Below are 16,696 nucleotides of genomic sequence, written 5' to 3' on the forward strand. Positions count from 1 at the left end.
AGTTTTATAGAAACAATAAAGACTGCATGCCATGTGTATTTGTTTTATATTAACAGGCTTCAAAAACATTTAGCTGTGGCTGGAACCCTGCTGAAAAGTTCATCCATCCATCATAAAAGTAATCCATACAGCTCCAGGGGATTAATAAAGGCCTTCTGAAGCAAGGCAATGGGTTTTTGTAAGAAAAAGATTTATATATTTAAAACTTTAAAAACTAAAATAACTAGCAGTTGATCAACAAGTTGACTTGCGCCTAAAGAGTAACCCCTGATGCAATGTATGAGTAGCTTTGACGCCTCTCGCGGTTCAATAGGGCTAGAAAACAAACTTAAAATCCTCTGACATGTCTCTTTAAAAATTCTTGTTTTAGACTTCTAATTCGTGACTGTTGTTTTGTTTTGCTCTATCCTCTGAGTGTGCGCTTCAGCGTTCGTCATGCGTCAGGGGTTGCTCTTTTTCGCTGTAAATCGATGCGTACGCCCGTCTGTCGGAATTAGTTTATAAGTTTTAAATGGATATTTTTCTTACACAAACACACCACTTCAGAAGGCCTTTATTAACCCTTAGAGCCATGGTCCACGTGAAGTACTTTTATGATGGATGGATGCACTTTTTTGGGCCTCAAAATCTCGTCCTCCATTCACTGCCATTATAAAGCTTGGAAGAACCAGGCATTTTTTTTATATATCTCCGATTGTATTCATCTGAAAGAAGAAAGTCATATACACCTTTAATGGCTTTAGGGGGAGAAAATCATGGGGCAATTTAAACATTTTGGTGAACTATCCCTTTAAGCTGGATGGGGCTTATTGGAGCAGTAGCAAGTGTTTTAGGACACAGATCAAATACTAAATTGTATCAATTTTAATAGAAGAAAAAAACTGCTCTTAAGACATGTTTGTGGATTTTATAATGGCGAAAATAATATATAACTAATGTAAACACGTACATTTGGTAAGGCTATCTATTTAAAATGCTGATAAAAAAGACCATGGCTCTATCGCTTTGAACCACACGAGGGAGCTAAATACTAAAATAATTTCAGTAAGTTTAGTGCTAATAAACTGCTTGGTAAGTTAACTTCAAGCATCTTCCAATGTGCTTGTGGGAGGGATGTGAAAACCGGGTTAAAAACCTTTTTAAAAAACAAGAAGTTACTTCAACTCCAGTATTTACATACACTGAATACGTAAATAGTCCTCGCTCGAATTCTTCGTCGGGACTCTCATTGACTACGCTTGCACAGCTGTCGTGTGTAACCAGAGAGCCTGTAGCAGGTAGGTGTCGTAACTCGTGAAGGTGGAGAGGAGAGGCAGACGGACGATTGTTTTAAATTATGACTGCCTCCCCCCATTTTCAGCAGTTCAACGATGGAACTTGAAGCGAGGAGGACCTGTTACTATAATATATGACGGGACAACAGACAAAACACAGTCTGACAGGAGAAAAGTGGAGCCGACAGCCTTTCCAGCTTAATCAAAATGCCTTTTTATGGACTATTCGCTGATTTTCTAAATATTTTATAACACCTTTTTAACAAATTCACGGAAACTGATTACCGGTGACATGACTATCTTATCATGACAAATCCGCTGGTCACTCGAACAGACTGCTCTCTGAGGAGCGCGTGCGTAATGGAATTCTTCTGTAGAAAGAAAAAGAATTTTAGAGCTGCGGTCAGCCTCACTTTGGTTTTTGCCACTTTACTGATGCTTCAGAAATTAACAACAGTGGACCCGAATATTAAAGGTGCCAAAGTGAAAAACAAATTGTGTGGCCACGAATGTTCGTCATTCAAAAGAAAAGGCATAAATGCTGTTGAAAATTCATCTCAATCACGCGGGAACGACTTGGCGCTGCTGGGAAAACCCATGCCAAAACAATGGGACGTGGCTAAAATCAAATGTAGTGAAAATTCCACGATAAAGACCCAAGCCTGGTTTCGTCGTTTGAACCCAAAGTTCCGCGAATTTGTCCTACACAGACATTGTAGATACTTCCCAATGTTGCTGAATCACCCCGAGAAGTGTAGCGGTGACGTGGATATTCTTGTCGTGGTCAAATCGGTTATTGAAGAACATGACCGACGAGAGGCCGTGCGACAGACCTGGGGAAAGGAGCAAGAAATCCAGGGCTTGAAAATTAAAACGCTGTTTCTTTTAGGAACTCCGGCCACTGGCAAAGACGCGCGAAATTTACAAGCCCTGGTCCAATATGAAGACCGAACGTACGGTGACATCTTGCAGTGGGACTTCATGGACACCTTCTTCAATCTCACATTAAAGGAGGTGAACTTTCTGAGGTGGTTCAACATCTACTGCAGTGGGGTTCCCTTCATCTTCAAAGGGGACGATGATGTGTTTGTCCACACCAAGAACCTCGTGGAACTAATTGGCTTTAGGGTGGAGGAGAACAGGGTGGAAAACCTCATTTTAGGGGACACTATTTTTGAGGCCAAACCGATCAGAAACCAGCAGAGTAAATATTTCATTCCCAAAGATTTGTATGATAAGCGCTATCCACCTTATTTGGGTGGGGGAGGATTTCTCATGTCCTCTCAGGTGGCTCGCAGGCTCTTCGTGGTTTCGGAGAGCGTGGAGCTTTACCCCATTGATGATGTGTTTTTGGGCATGTGCCTTCAGAAGCTGAAGATCGTGCCCGAGCTGCATCTGGGCTTCAAGACATTCGGGATCATTAAGCGCAAAGTGACGCCGCTGAACCGGGAGCCGTGCTTTTTCCGCAACCTCATCGTGGTGCACAAACTCTTCCCGCAGGAGCTGATGCGCATGTGGAATCTTGTACGAAACGAGGACCTGAGCTGCTCCAGACACGTCGTAATAGACTAGGAGCTATTCACAAAGACAGAAAGAAGATATTACTTCAAATGACGCGTGTTTGCAGATCTAACCTTTCTTTTATTTTAAAGTTTTCTAAGCTACGACTACTTGTGTTTTCAATTGTCAAATGTAATAAATCACAAGTTATTATCGTCTTCCAAATCATGATCTTGTCACAGGGAACAAATATTGTTCTAAAATAAACTGGGGCTAGTTGTCACACTGTTGAATGTTTCTCAGGGTAGATTTATTTTTCTAAGTACATTTTAAATACCATATGGCTACAAAGATAAAAGTTACAAAAAGCTACTGACACGTGTATTTTTAAATGTAAACTTTATCTTTTTATGTCAATTGTGAAGTTCACCAGAAGACATTTTGAATGTTCTGGTCACTCTTACAAAGAATGGAGTGTACATTTTAAGCACCATACAAGTATGATTAATTCATTCTAAGTGTTTTTATATGTGAAGTCAAACCTTGAGCATTGTGTGAGGAAGAGAATGAAATTTAAGTCAGTGTTCACTCCTATGGTGCTTTTGCCAAAAATCATAGGCTCCATTCAACGTAATTTAATTGAAATGCTCTCTATTGTGCTCCATTAAAAAAAAAAAATCATCATAAAGTTTAAAAGGACATGAGGGTTAGTACATTATTACATTGATCTGCAATGCATCATTTACATTTTTGGGTAAATAATACCCCATGGCCATGACACTCAACACTATCAATCTTACATTTGTCATATTGTGGTTTGGTGTTATTGTGGTTTGGTGTTTGTGTCGCAATCAAACTTTTACAAAGCTAAATATGTGGAGTATTTTTCAGATCAAAAAAAGAATGTGAAAACTTTATTCAAATACATTTATTAAAACAGCTTCAAACAAATAAAGCTACAAAGCAGATATTAGCTTCCAAACTCACAATACACATTAGTGCATCTGCATCATTTGCTGACTGGAACCAGTTTACTATGAGAGAAAAAACTGCTGTGCTTCTTAATTCTGCTACTATGACTCAAATCAATCTAAATTAAAGCAAACACAAAAACATATCCTATGATATTCTACTACTATATCTATATAATCTAAATCTATATAATCTATATATAGTATAAATTTCAGACTTTTGATTGCAAAATTAATACTATTTGGGTATGCATCCGCCATCTGTGCAACAAATAGAGTTATCACTTTTAGAACACTTTCTCTACTATGAAGAAATTGCTTAGGTTGATTTATTTAAATCAATAAATAGTTGATATTTAAAAATTAGACATCTCAGTAATGCCTCTATAAAACATGTCTGTAGGAGTTGATGTATGTCAGTAATATAATGCATGTCTCAGAAGTGAAGGTAGGAGCTACAGACACTGCATTATGTCAGACATGACATCAGAAACTTTTTCTGGTTGTACCTTTTAAAAATTCCATCCCTGAAGTCCCTTGACTATAGGTAAACTCAGACTGCATACTTGTGTTCAGTCTTCACTTTTAAAAGTGACATTATGGCTTGTTTTCAGGCACAGAATCAGCCTATTCCACTCGGACAGTCTTTCATTTTGTTCCATATCTTCAGTCTCGATGATTTTATAAGCATGACTGGACCGAATAATTCACTTTTTATCACAATAAATACAACAGAGTAGTTCGATGCAGATCATACCCTGGGATTTACACACAGCAGACAAAACAGTTTGCACAACAACAAATGAGGCCAAGAGTTATTCTAATACTGAAGCAAACGCAAAGACCAAACATATCATCATCATCAAATAGCAATGACATCACTCTTGGCTCTTTAGTCTCATGTATTGGCACAATCTATGTTCCATGTCATGATTCTCTGAAAAGCATCAAAGCAGTTCTGAGAATTGAATTAGCCTCTGCCTTTTAAAAAAAACAACATTTTTGTTTGTTTTCAAGGCAAGAGAATATAAACGCATAATCCAAATCCAATACAATGAGCATCTGTCCAAATCTTTTGAACAGAAACCACATTTTTTTTCAAAGGCTACATGGCCGTGGTGCTAGTGCTTTAAAAACTATTAAATATCAAGGTGCTACAATCACAAAATATTCACATAAAACACACACACACACACACACACACTAAACAAACAAGTATAAAACAATATACAAGAATAAAATCCTCAAATAGACCACAAAAAATCCAGGTGAGCAACCTGGAAAGGTAAACGGAGCAGAACACAAACTGTGTACTTGCTCATTAACCTGTTTCTCTGCTCAATTTGTTCACAAGCCATCAACGCATATTTCAGATATTGTACATTCAGTTATGGGTAAATTGTATATGAGGTGTTACTGATATAGCGTGTGCTCAGAAAAATGATGCTGATTGTTATTTGTGTCTTATAGGAATTCCTAAATTGGTACAGCAATAAGAGTGCAATAATGCATTATTTGAATCCTGATATGAAGTAGATTTGAGTGTTAGATTACATTAGATTCCATCCAGCAATGCTACTAGAGTTAGCATGCAATCTTTGCGTCACGCCTGTTGTAGTCGGAGGGTAGAGGCCTTGCCTGGAGGATTTCTGGTGTGTCTGATGTTTCTGGAAGCAGGAGCTGGGATGCGGCTACCTCGGGGTAGCGCTCGAACCTTGGATTCAGAAATGACCATTGTTGTCCTAGCTACACCTGTGCTGACTGTCTTTCCTGAGGGCAAAGAGTAAGAGAAATGCAAACACACAAACACCTGAGTACATTAGTTGTTGAGGAACATTGTGGGATGCTACATAGAGTTTAGCCAAAGTAAACACCCTATTTAATTTGACGATAACAAAATAATAAAATGCTGAACAGTCCATTCATTACCAGTGCACGTGGTAAGATTGGGGCATTGTGGAGGCCACGTGGTGCAGTTTGGATCTATGTGTGATTTATGAAGAAATGTGGGGCAGTAGGGGCTTGTAGGGGACAGTGTGGTGTTGTAAAGGTCTCATTGAGGCTAAAGGAGATGAATGATCACCTTGTGCGTGTGAGAGATCGCTCTGCTGTACCGCTCTCCTCCGTGAGTTCTGTTTACAACCCTCAGGTCCCATGAGGTGAGATTTCCAGGCCTGCACACAAAAGACATGCACTGTTACAGAGAGAGAGAGAGCGAGACACTGTAAATCTCACTTTAATACTGGGGTCATTCACTTATCATCATGGGTGCTTATGTAAATAATCTGTTCCTATGGTGTTGGTTTCAGACTTGATTTCATACCAGTGTTCTTATATTCCCAAACCTTAGATATAATATAATATGATATCTCTCTCTCTCTCTCGCTCTCTCTCTCATTATTCATACCCAGGCCAAACTTTATTTGAATTTTTATACATTTTTATTTGACCAATAGGCATCTCCTGGCTGGAAATGACACAAAAAGGAGACAACAGAAGGCAGGACATTGTGATAGAGATATTAACAAAGAATATTGGCTATTTTTTATGTGTCCACAATTATTCTTACCCTTTCTCAATAATCGATGGCAAAGCCTTTATTCACAGCTGTCAAACATTTCTTTATAATTGGTGACACGTTTTTTGCACTTTAACTCAAAATATGACCGTGGTATGAATCATTTTGGGCTTAACTGTATACATTACAGAATCTGCAAAGTGTTAATTATATTTCACATAAGAGTGATCAAATTTTTATTTTATTTTTTTATTTAGTACTGTCCTGAATAATATATTTATTTTACATAAAAGACATGTAGTTTACATGTAGTCCACAAATGTTTTAATAAAAATGACCCCGTTAAAAAGTTTGCATACGCTTGATTCTTAAAATTTTGTCATCACCCGGATGATCCATGACTGTTTTTTTGTTTTGTGATGGTTGTTCTTGAGTCCCTTGTTTGTCATAAACAGTTAAACAGCCAAATGTTCTTCAGAAAAATCCTCCAGGTCCTGCAAATTCTTTAGTTTTCCAGCATCTTTTGCATATTTAAACGCTTTCCAGCAGTGACTGTATGATGTGGAATGTTTTGTATCTTTTGTACACCGAGGACAACATAACTATTACAAGAGACTCAAACTAGTATTACAAGAGACTCAAACTAGTATTACAAGAGACTCAAACATAACTATTACAAAAGCTGCAAACATTCACTGATGCACAAGAGGAAACACGATGCTTTAAGTGTTGTACACATGATGTACATCTTCCTGTTCAAAAGTTTTATATATATATATCTTTATATATTGTGATGTTCTGCTATTTCTGTCATTTCAGATTGAATGAAATTACTTGACCAAATAGGATGATGTGTTTTTCTAGCCATTGTAAAAGAGTTAGTAATGCACAAAAGAGCTCTTATAAATCAAGGACAACTAATGTATTCCCAGCATCAGTGTTAACTAAAACTATTAAAAATGGTTTTCATTAACTGAAATTAAATTGCAATTCAATAAAAGTTTAGATGGGGGAAAAAAAATAGATAAGTTGAAGTACTAAAATTACTAAAACTGATTTCATACAGAAAACAAGTCAAACACTGATTGGATAATACCTTGTCTGTCAAAGACAATGCTCAAAGAGAAATAAATATGATTTTAATTCATTTCCATGACTTTTCCAGGCCTGGAAATGACTATTTCCAGATTTTGCATGACTGTAAGAACCCTGTGTTTAAATACTCTTATAAAGTATTAAGAGTGTTATTTAGACTTAACAAATAATGACAGCTGATTTTGTTGATGATTAGCATGTGCATGTGTTTTTGTATGATCTCACCTCCTCCCCCGAGGCGAAGTTTTCATGACAGAGAGGACAGTGATTACAATTTTCTCCAGAAGCTGGTGCTGACAAAAAGACAAAAGAATAAATCCATGACCAGGAACAAAAACTGTTCTTACTTTTTCCCCAAAACAGCACACACACAAAAAAAGCAGGCTGTTTACCGCTTACCGAGTTAACAAAACTTTGCTCGGAAATAAGTCTGCAGTTGTGAAAGGTTATGCAAGTTGTAAATTCCTAGTGCCACTGTCATGTCATGTCAAAGTGTGAACTGTATATGACAGTGAATGTTTTATGCATAATTAGAGTGTTACACAGGGACCAAAATTAACACTAGGCTAACGCCTTTAAGGTGCAGTTACTTGCCGGTTGGTCTTTAACCACATTGTAAAAACAATGTGCATTCACACAAAGGACTCACGATTGCAAGCAGTGCTCTGAGCATGCTCAGTTAGCTTATCTCGGGGAAGGGCTTCGGAGCAGAGAGGACACTGGGTGAAATCTGCCCTCCGCTCACACTCTGTCAGCAAGTGCTCTGTCAGGCTCGCAATCTCCACTACCTAACAAACACACAAACATACTACATTAACACACTCTGGACGGTGAGAAGTAGTTCAACCAATAAGAAATGATTGTGCGTGTGCGTGCGTGTGTGTGCGCACCTGTCTGCACTGAAGGCAGCGCTGCAGCATCGGGCAGTGTTTCCAGTAGTGCAGGTCAAGTCCATCCTCAGTGAATGACGCATCTCTCTCCCCACAGAAAATACACAGACTACACACAAAACAGCACCAGCATCAACTCTGATCTGATCTTTCATTTCTCACTCGCCATTCTACCAAGACTCTTTCCCAGCAGTATAAAGACAAACTGATTAAATGAGAGCCCATTAGCACTGCACATTATGCTATCATTTTCCAGATGTCTTGGTGAGATTATAATTGTACATTTATAATAACTATACAAGACAAAGACTTGACATTTGCAAAGCGCTAATAAACCAGAGACTGTGTAAATGGATATTCCACTGACTGGGAGAATTAGACTGCTCAGTTGAGAATCAACAAAGAAGTGACAAGAGGTGCTCACTTGTCTAAGTAGTTAGCTGCAGATGATTGGCTGTCTTTCGTATCAGCAGGGACAGACTGGTTTACCTTCTTAACAACTGCTGAAGAAGAGAGGAACATATTTAACCCATCACGTTCAGTTCAGGGCTGCGTTTCTTAAAAGCACCCTAGGCCTAAGTAGATTGTAGAACCACTGCCAACAATGGTCTCTACGATCAACTTAGCTCACAATGCTTTTGAGAAACGCAGCCCAGATTGACTTCTCCGTTCAAGGTTTACAGTGATGTACATGTGTTAGTTTAGTATTATTTATATACTATTATAGTATTTAGTAATATTTTACTAAATATTAGCTTTTATTCTTATTATTTTAAGTAATTTTTATTAATTTTATTAATTTTGTAATGTGCTTTATTTATTTTAATTTTTCAATATTTATTTCAGTACATCAACTTTTATTTCAGATAGTTGCCAAAGCTAGCTGCCAACATTCCTACAGTTAAGTTTAAGTTTTTATTTATTTCATTTCAGCTTTATTTTAATTAACACATTTTTAATAGTTTTGGTTATAATTTACAATAACTCTGTAATGTACATGTAAAAATAATTATTGATTCAGCAATATCAGTGTTGAAGTTTCTGTGCTCCTTAATGTTTCTGTTTGTGCGCATGTGCGCAGCGCAATCTCTGAGTGCGTGTGTGTGCGTGTGTGTGCTTCAATGTTAACAGCGCGAGTGACGTATGTTTGTGTGTGCTTCAATGATAACAGAGCGAGTTAATATAGAACGGTGACAAAATTGACTTGGAACTACCTGTGCATTAAACTGTTTTATTGCACACCTTCTAGTCATTCAGAATCGAGCATTCAGACAGACTATAAGTAAGAATGATGGTCTGATCCTCAGTCTTAAGCATAGCGACACATTCCTGCTGCTAAGCCTCAAAACAAAAATGAAATTGATCTTTACTAAGACAGATCACAAAAACAGTTACATCATGCACTCAACAGTACGCGCACACACACATCATTTTACACACACCTGATTTGACTGCCTTCTCAGTTTTTTTCTCTGGTACTTTGGAATTTTCCTTTCCTTTCTCCTAAAACACAGATTCACATCTTTAATGCACTTATGGATTTATCTATTTGTACATCTGATGGCCAAATGGGCTCATTGCACTCTTCAGCCAATGAGTCCAAGGTACATGCAATCCAGCTAAAGAACTTCCAGATACGGAAATGCTAAAGGTGAAGTATGTAGTTTCTGCAACACTAGGGGCACCTAGTGGAATTACAAAAATAAACCATATTTTAAAACAACCTGGCAAATGCCCCTTAACTCAAATATCACAAATACAGCTCTTACAGGTGCTTTTGAAGGCATGTATCAACAGGTAAAAGTGGGGTACTTTTAATAAAAGGTTAAATATTAGGAATACTTTTAACTGTGTTACTGTTTCACGAGTAAGCAATTGAGTAGGCTAACACTGTCTAGAGCAAACATGACCGTCTTCCTTGATAATAAACCCATACAACGTATCTGCACCAGGTGCAAGCAAACATTATAAACTGGTACATTTTGTCTTTCTGAACGAGCGCACAATGATGCTACTGAAGCGTCCATTGTAGCGTGTAGCTTTAAGTGTGGACATCTGCAGGTCAGAGTAATAGGCATGCCGAAAGGTCTTTAAAACTAGTTGCGAAAGCTGCCTGTTAGGGTGTGGGGTAGGGTTAGGGGTTAGTTTCTGCTGTAGCATTGTGTGTGTCCCTACCTTTCGGCACACCTACAACCTGCAGCTATCCCTGAGTCTGACTCATTCGCTTTGACGTGTTTAATCGAAATGCAATCAATTTTGGCTTGCACTTCTGTAACCAAAGCTGAAAGTCTTGTCCCATGTAATGCGTACTAAGCAATGGTCCCACAACAGCTAAACACCCTTCTGGCTTCGCCAGCTACAGTAGCCATGGCCAAAACTCTCACTATATATTGAGCTGGACAGAGATTTGTCAGATCTGAGCAGATCGCTCTCAGTGTTTTGATGGTGCCTGGAGGGCTCAACGTTTAAACTTTTGGGGTTGATAAACCCATGAATGGAATACTAATAGTGGTCAATGAACAATAAACTGGGTTAAAACTGAGAATGTATTTTCACATTTGAAAAAATCTTACATACTTCACCTTTAATGCCAGGTATAAAAAGGCCATTTTGTGTGAGAGCATTAAAAACAAAACAGAAGAGATAGATTAGGCCACCTTTGACCACTATACCTACACTGATCTCCTTCAGCACTGCAAGCTGCTCCTGTAAACTCCTGATTTCCTCTTTCTCTCTCTCACCATCTTCCCGTTCTGACACTTTTTTTGTCTTCTGAAGTAAAGACAGAGAGAGACTCTTTAAACCAAATGCAGTATCCCACATACAAACATTCCGAGCTTTTAAAAGATGAAACTCAAGGCTAACAATGCTCTCCAGACCGGTTTTACCTGCATGTTGTTGTTGTTTCCGTCTAACTTGGCAAGCGAGTCGAAAAGGTTCTTGTAGAGCACGTTTTTACGTGTGCTGGTGTCATCAGGTGGAAGATGATTCAAAACCGCTTTACCGTGAAGACGGTACATATCCTGGACAACTCTCACAGAGAGTTCACGCACTGAGGCAGCGCTGTGCTCTAATCCACCTGACAGAAACTAACCCAACATACATCACACACAAATATATTTTATAAATAATTTATTTAAAAATAAGAAAGTGATTGTAGAATAGATACACTACCTTTGAAAAGTTTGGGGTCAGTAAGAATGTTTGTTTGTTTGATAGAAATTGATAACTTTATTCAGCAAGAATGTGTAAAATTGATCAGTAAAATACTTTATACGTTGTTACAAAAAGTTTTGAACTTTTGAATTTCATATTCATCAAAGAATCCTAAAAAAAAATATAACAGATTTCATTAAAACTATTAATATTATATTATGTTTTCAATTCTGATAAAAAAAAATATATATATATATATATATATATATATATATAATTCTTAAGCACCAAATCAGCATATTAGAATTGATTTCTGAAGGATTATCAAAAATTCATCATTGCCATCACAGGAATAAATTACATTTTAAATACATAAAAACAGAAAACGGTTATTTTAAATTGTAATGTTTCTAATGTTACTGTTTTTACTGTATTTTTTATTAAATAAATGTAGCTTTGGACAGCATAAAGACTTTTTAAAAATCTTACCTACCCCAAACTTTTGAATAGTAGTGCATGACAAGCAGAACAAATCAACCAATTTTTACATTCTAAAAAAAAAACTAAATATATACAATATTCCCTATATATGTTTTACAATGTGTGAAGCAAAGGCTGTATATGAACTCTAGTTATTATATCAAAAATATTTGTCTCTCACTTTTCTCTCTCCCCTTTTCCATACACAGATCCCATTCATGTGCTCCCAGGCTCTGGATCTCTCATTTTAATTAAAGGAAACTCAATCGCCTCTCTGCTGTGCCCTGAAGCCCATCTCATCTCCCAGGAAACCAGAAGGCAGAAGGCATTTAGCAGCCATCCCTGCCTGTAACCTACAGCAACCCATTTTGTGGGAGATCACCAATGAAAAGGGCCAAACTAACAGACAGATCCAATAAATATTTAAAAGACATTTGGGAGCTGATTCATTGGCGGTTTTTGAAATAGTATGAAATGGTTTACAAAAAAAAGTCATCTTTTACTCCTCTTTAGGTTGTTCCAAACCTGTATGACTTGTCTATAGAAAATATAAGCTGCTTTTTTTCAATACAACAAAAGCATGCACAGTGACCAGCATCTGTCCAGCTCCAAAAAAGTATTTTTTTTAATTAATAAGTGGTCTATACAACTAATGTGTTATATTCCAAGTCTTTTGAAGTTATAGAACAGCTTTTATATATATAAAAAAAGAAAGTCATACAGGTTTGAAACAACATGAAGACGAATAAATTATGAGAATTCTGTTTTTTAGGTTAAACCCAGTCCATAAATTATTTTATAGGGATGCAACAATATTAAAACTCTGGCCGATATAAATAAGCTGATAATTATTGTCATGTTATGGCAGGTAACAATAAATGGCCAATATTAAAATTTGACACTATTTTGGCTTTTAAAAAACAACAACACTAAAAACGATATCATAATATATACGATAATATATATGATATATATATTTAACTTTTGCTGATAAATTATATGATATGACATGACCCTTACCCTCCTAACTTTACCATGTGGAGGAAAATGAGACTTTAGGCCACCAAGGCACATCTCCAAGCTAACACAGAATCAGTAGCCGTTGTTTTAATACAACAAAGCCCAACTGGAACACAGACAGAAACCTCACAGTGCACACTGCAGGTCCTTGTGAAATTTCACAGTCTCTGTTGCAGTAGTGTCACAAGTTTGCATTGCAAATATACTTTTGACAGCACAAAAAAGAGAATACTCTCTCTATAACTGAGACCCTGAAGGAAATAAGGAAGTACAAAATTTAACAGCTAAACACCTTTGCAAATCTAAATGCTGGGACAGAGAGAGAATGAGAAAGTGCTTGGATGAATCTCATAAACTATGCCATGGATATGCAACTGGCTGTCAGAACAGCCCTTCTGCGTAACAGACATTACATAGGGTAGAATACACCCACTCTGCCATACAAAGGCCACTTTGTTTCAGTCTAATGAAACCCTCAAGAATCTTAATGATAGCTGTGAGAATGAAATTAACCTTTAAATCCCAACAGAAAGGTACATTTGTGATATTTTGGCCAAAAGAAATGAAATATCAAATATCTGTGTGCTCTTAGAGGCTAAATCACAGATAAGGTTTGTACATGCATCCGACTACAAACATTCACTACCACAGCTGGCACCTAAAGCCAGTGGGTGTGTGTGGTCTCAGACAAGCACATAGTCGTTCATGTATCATGTGGCCGATAAATCTAACCAGCCATTTGCAGTTTTTAAGCTACTACTTTAAAGAAGATTTTTTTAAGCTTTAAAACTTAAGCACACAGCTTGACTGAGCAGAGGGCCATTGGGTTGACACCCAGTGAGATAATTTCCTCAGTAAAAGGGGAATTTAGGCCAGTACCCGCATGACGTTGTCGAGGGTGAAGCCAGAGTTCTTGGTGCCCAGCTGTTCTAGAAGCTTCTCCAACAGTTCCAGTCTGCTCAGCGCCAGTCTAACGGGTACACTGCTCTGCATGGGCTTGACAAGCTCCAAAGGAACCATCTGCAGAGCTCTCACCTCTTTAAATGAAGCCATTTCCTGCAAACACACCCAAAAGCCAGTTTTAAACACAACAACATCGAAGTTACAGAACACAAACTCTTTCTTAAACATTTATAAATCATCAAAAAGGTATTTCAACCAAAGCCAGTCTGCTTAGTGTTAAAAATAAATAAATAATATATATAGAACTCCATTGTCTTTACTCCCATTGGTGATCACATTACTTAATTATTTCAGATTTATTTCATTTGTATTAGAGGTCGACTGATTCATCGGTCGGCCGATTAATCGGCCGATTTTTTGCATTTTTTACATAATCGGCATCGGCCAATATCCAAGTGTATCAAGCCGATTATTAGGCGGGCGCATCTGTGGACAGCCTAGTGTTGTTGTTGTGGAACACGTGTTCGACGCACGCTGCGCCTAGAGTCATTTTCCAGACTCATCCAGTGCCTAAGGAAGGAGCTAAGTTCCTTGGAGAAAACTCCTTTATATTTAATTAAAAACTTTTGATATGTTACTGCCAACTTAGAGAAAAAACATGAATAGGCGACATGACGTTCGGCTACTTTGAAATTGATAGCGTAGTTGAGATTGCATTATCACAGCAGAAGGGTTGCTATCATGTTACAGTAAGTAAGCAAGAATTTACAGACAGTGAATCTGAGACTTTTATTTGTTCTGTTTGTGTGTCTTATATTTGAGAGGGTTGTCACTCAATGCAGAGAAATAAGTCATAAAAAAAAAGAAACCAACTATAGGCTAGTGAAGGACTGGCTTTGCTTTGCTAGCGTCGTCGTTGCTAGGGTTGGGTATACAGACAGACCCGGTGCTAATACGGCACTGGTGCCTTAACGACCGGACCGAATATCAACGCGGATTTCTGTGCTTCATTTCGGTGCTACTGTTATGTCTGTGCTTCTCTTGGATGCTCTGAAAACGGACGTTAGAATAACAGAAACATCGCTTCGCTGCACGTGACGCTAGTCCGCAGCTAACTTTAGCATTCCGTTAGCAAGTAGCTGGATTAAACACGGTTAAAATGCTGGCCAAACAGTGTAAAGTGTGACTGTATTTCACTGTAGACTAGGGGTGGAACGGTACATGTATTCATATTGAACCGAATCGGTACAGGCTTCACGGTTCGGTGTATAAATTTCCACGGAGAATACACGCTATAAAAATAAATAAAACTTGTGTGCAAAGTAATGCGGAACTACTGTTAGATACGCGGGTTCTTTAGGGACACCTAATCTGTAGCCCCGCCTTAGCTCAGGCTGCAATGTAAAGATTGCAATGCTGGGATATGTTGTGTGTGTGTGTGTGTGTGTGTGTGTGTGTGTGTGTGTGTGTGTGTGTGTGTGTGTGTGTGTGTGTGTGTGTGAGAGAGAGAGAGAGAGAGAGAGAGAGAGAGAGAGAGAGAGAGAGAGAGAGAGAGAGAGAGAGAGAGAGAGAGAGAGAGAGAGAGAGAGAGAGAGAGGAGAGAGAGAGAGAGAGAGAGAGAGAGAGAGAGAGAGAGAGAGAGGGGGGGGCGCGGGGCGCGATCGAAATGTCGCGTGTGTTTAACCCTTGTGCATTGTTCAAATTTACAACCTTTCGTTATGTTCGTGGCTGAAAACAGCCACTACTTTAAACTGCTGTAAAAATGTATCAGATAAATATTTTTTTCAATTTTTTTTGCATAAATCTATTAATCAACCCCAGTCCTGCTCAAAAATACTAAATGTTTAAAAAAAAAATCAGGATTTTAACTCTTTAATTGCCAAATTCGTAAATGATGTCACTGATTTGGGGAAAAAAACACACAAAATGACTCATTTTCAATATAAAATGTGATTGTGGACTGGATTTTTTTTTACCTTTTAGGTTTTCCCTGTTGGGAAGAGGTAAAATTTGTAATTTTTACTGTTGATAACCAGGTGGAACCATTAACCCTTTAGATAGGCCTGTGCAAAAAAAAAGCTTAGTTTCTGGCTTTTACATGGAGTTATATGGAGTTTATAAGGAGTATAATAGCATGAAAAAGTAAGTGTGTGTGTGTGTGTGTGTGTGTGTGTGTGTGTGTGTGTGTGTGTGTGTGTGTGTGTGTGTGTGTGTGTGTGCGTGTGTGTGTGTGAACTCACCTTGATGCATCTGAGAAAATCAAAATATGCACCTCAGCTCTCAGATCTACATGGAGTAAACAAAAACAAAGTAAGTGTATTTATGCATCTGCTCCCTTTTGATGGTGAGAAATGCAGACTAAACAAAAACAAAGCAAGTGGATTTAAACGCGTACATGCAAGCCTGCTGGTCATTTGATGGTGAGAAGAGCAGCAAGCAACATGAGAAAGGGCTTGACTTGTAGTGAAGTTTTAGAGATGATTATGCAGCCTGACCCTTCCAGCGAGCTGCAGGATGTATCGTCTTCTCCCTCTGACACCACAGACTCAGGAGAGTCAGATCCTGATTTGGATGTGGCACCCTCATCATCCTCTCTAGCTTCCACTGAAGGCGAGGAGGATTCGGAGGATCCTGGATCTGGCTGGATTGGGAGAAACGGCGAAGTGTGGTTTTCCACCAACGCGGAGACAACTCCCTTTCTTCAGCCTGCCAGAGGCGTGACTCCAGGGCCGACGCGCTATGCCATCACAAGGCATAGTCATACATGTTTGTATGACTGTACAAACATGTATGTGTTGACGCAAGTCATGCTGACAATGAGGTCAATCATCTCCTCCGTAAAAAACAGATTGAACACGGAATCCATGTTCTGGACCCTTGCGAAGGCAT

At 38.2% G+C, this 16,696-nt stretch overlaps 2 protein-coding genes across 6 annotated transcripts in view; one reads left to right on the plus strand and one right to left on the minus strand.

Annotated features, from left to right (window-relative positions):
- The first annotated feature begins 1,153 nt into the window (after positions 1–1,153).
- b3gnt7l (UDP-GlcNAc:betaGal beta-1,3-N-acetylglucosaminyltransferase 7, like) lies at positions 1,154–3,763 on the plus strand. The gene has a single exon (XM_082188347.1). The coding sequence runs from the start codon at positions 1,581–1,583 to the stop codon at positions 2,844–2,846; it is 1,266 nt and encodes a 421-aa protein (XP_082044473.1). The 5' UTR covers positions 1,154–1,580; the 3' UTR covers positions 2,847–3,763.
- cep104 (centrosomal protein 104) overlaps positions 3,688–16,696 on the minus strand; it is a 28,421-nt gene continuing 15,412 nt past the window's right edge. Inside the window, exons 13-23 of one of the 5 annotated variants that reach the window (XR_014211125.1) lie at positions 13,784–13,960; positions 11,137–11,337; positions 10,925–11,020; positions 9,691–9,751; positions 8,673–8,751; positions 8,249–8,357; positions 8,008–8,146; positions 7,584–7,651; positions 5,829–5,919; positions 4,435–5,515; positions 3,688–4,372 (exon numbers count right to left, since the gene is read on the minus strand). Coding sequence is in view for 4 of the 5 variants with exons in the window: in XM_082188343.1 (XP_082044469.1) it covers positions 5,349–5,515; positions 5,829–5,919; positions 7,584–7,651; positions 8,008–8,146; positions 8,249–8,357; positions 8,673–8,751; positions 9,691–9,751; positions 10,925–11,020; positions 11,137–11,337; positions 13,784–13,960 (1,188 nt within the window). In the remaining variant the exon portion in view is untranslated. Of the gene's footprint in view, positions 5,516–5,828; positions 5,920–7,583; positions 7,652–8,007; positions 8,147–8,248; positions 8,358–8,672; positions 8,752–9,690; positions 9,752–10,924; positions 11,021–11,136; positions 11,338–13,783; positions 13,961–16,696 lie in introns of all 5 variants that reach the window. The other 4 variants (XM_082188345.1, XM_082188346.1, XM_082188344.1 and 1 more) reach the window with 4 other exon arrangements.

Source organism: Leuciscus leuciscus, assembly GCF_965113295.1.
Source record: "Leuciscus leuciscus genome assembly, chromosome: 13".
In the NCBI taxonomy this organism is placed as follows: domain Eukaryota; kingdom Metazoa; phylum Chordata; class Actinopteri; order Cypriniformes; family Leuciscidae; genus Leuciscus; species Leuciscus leuciscus.

Excerpts from the sequence above, each read along its gene's own strand:
- b3gnt7l (XM_082188347.1), top strand. The coding sequence starts at position 1,581 with ATGACAAATCCGCTGGTCACTCGAACAGACTGCTCTCTGAGGAGCGCG.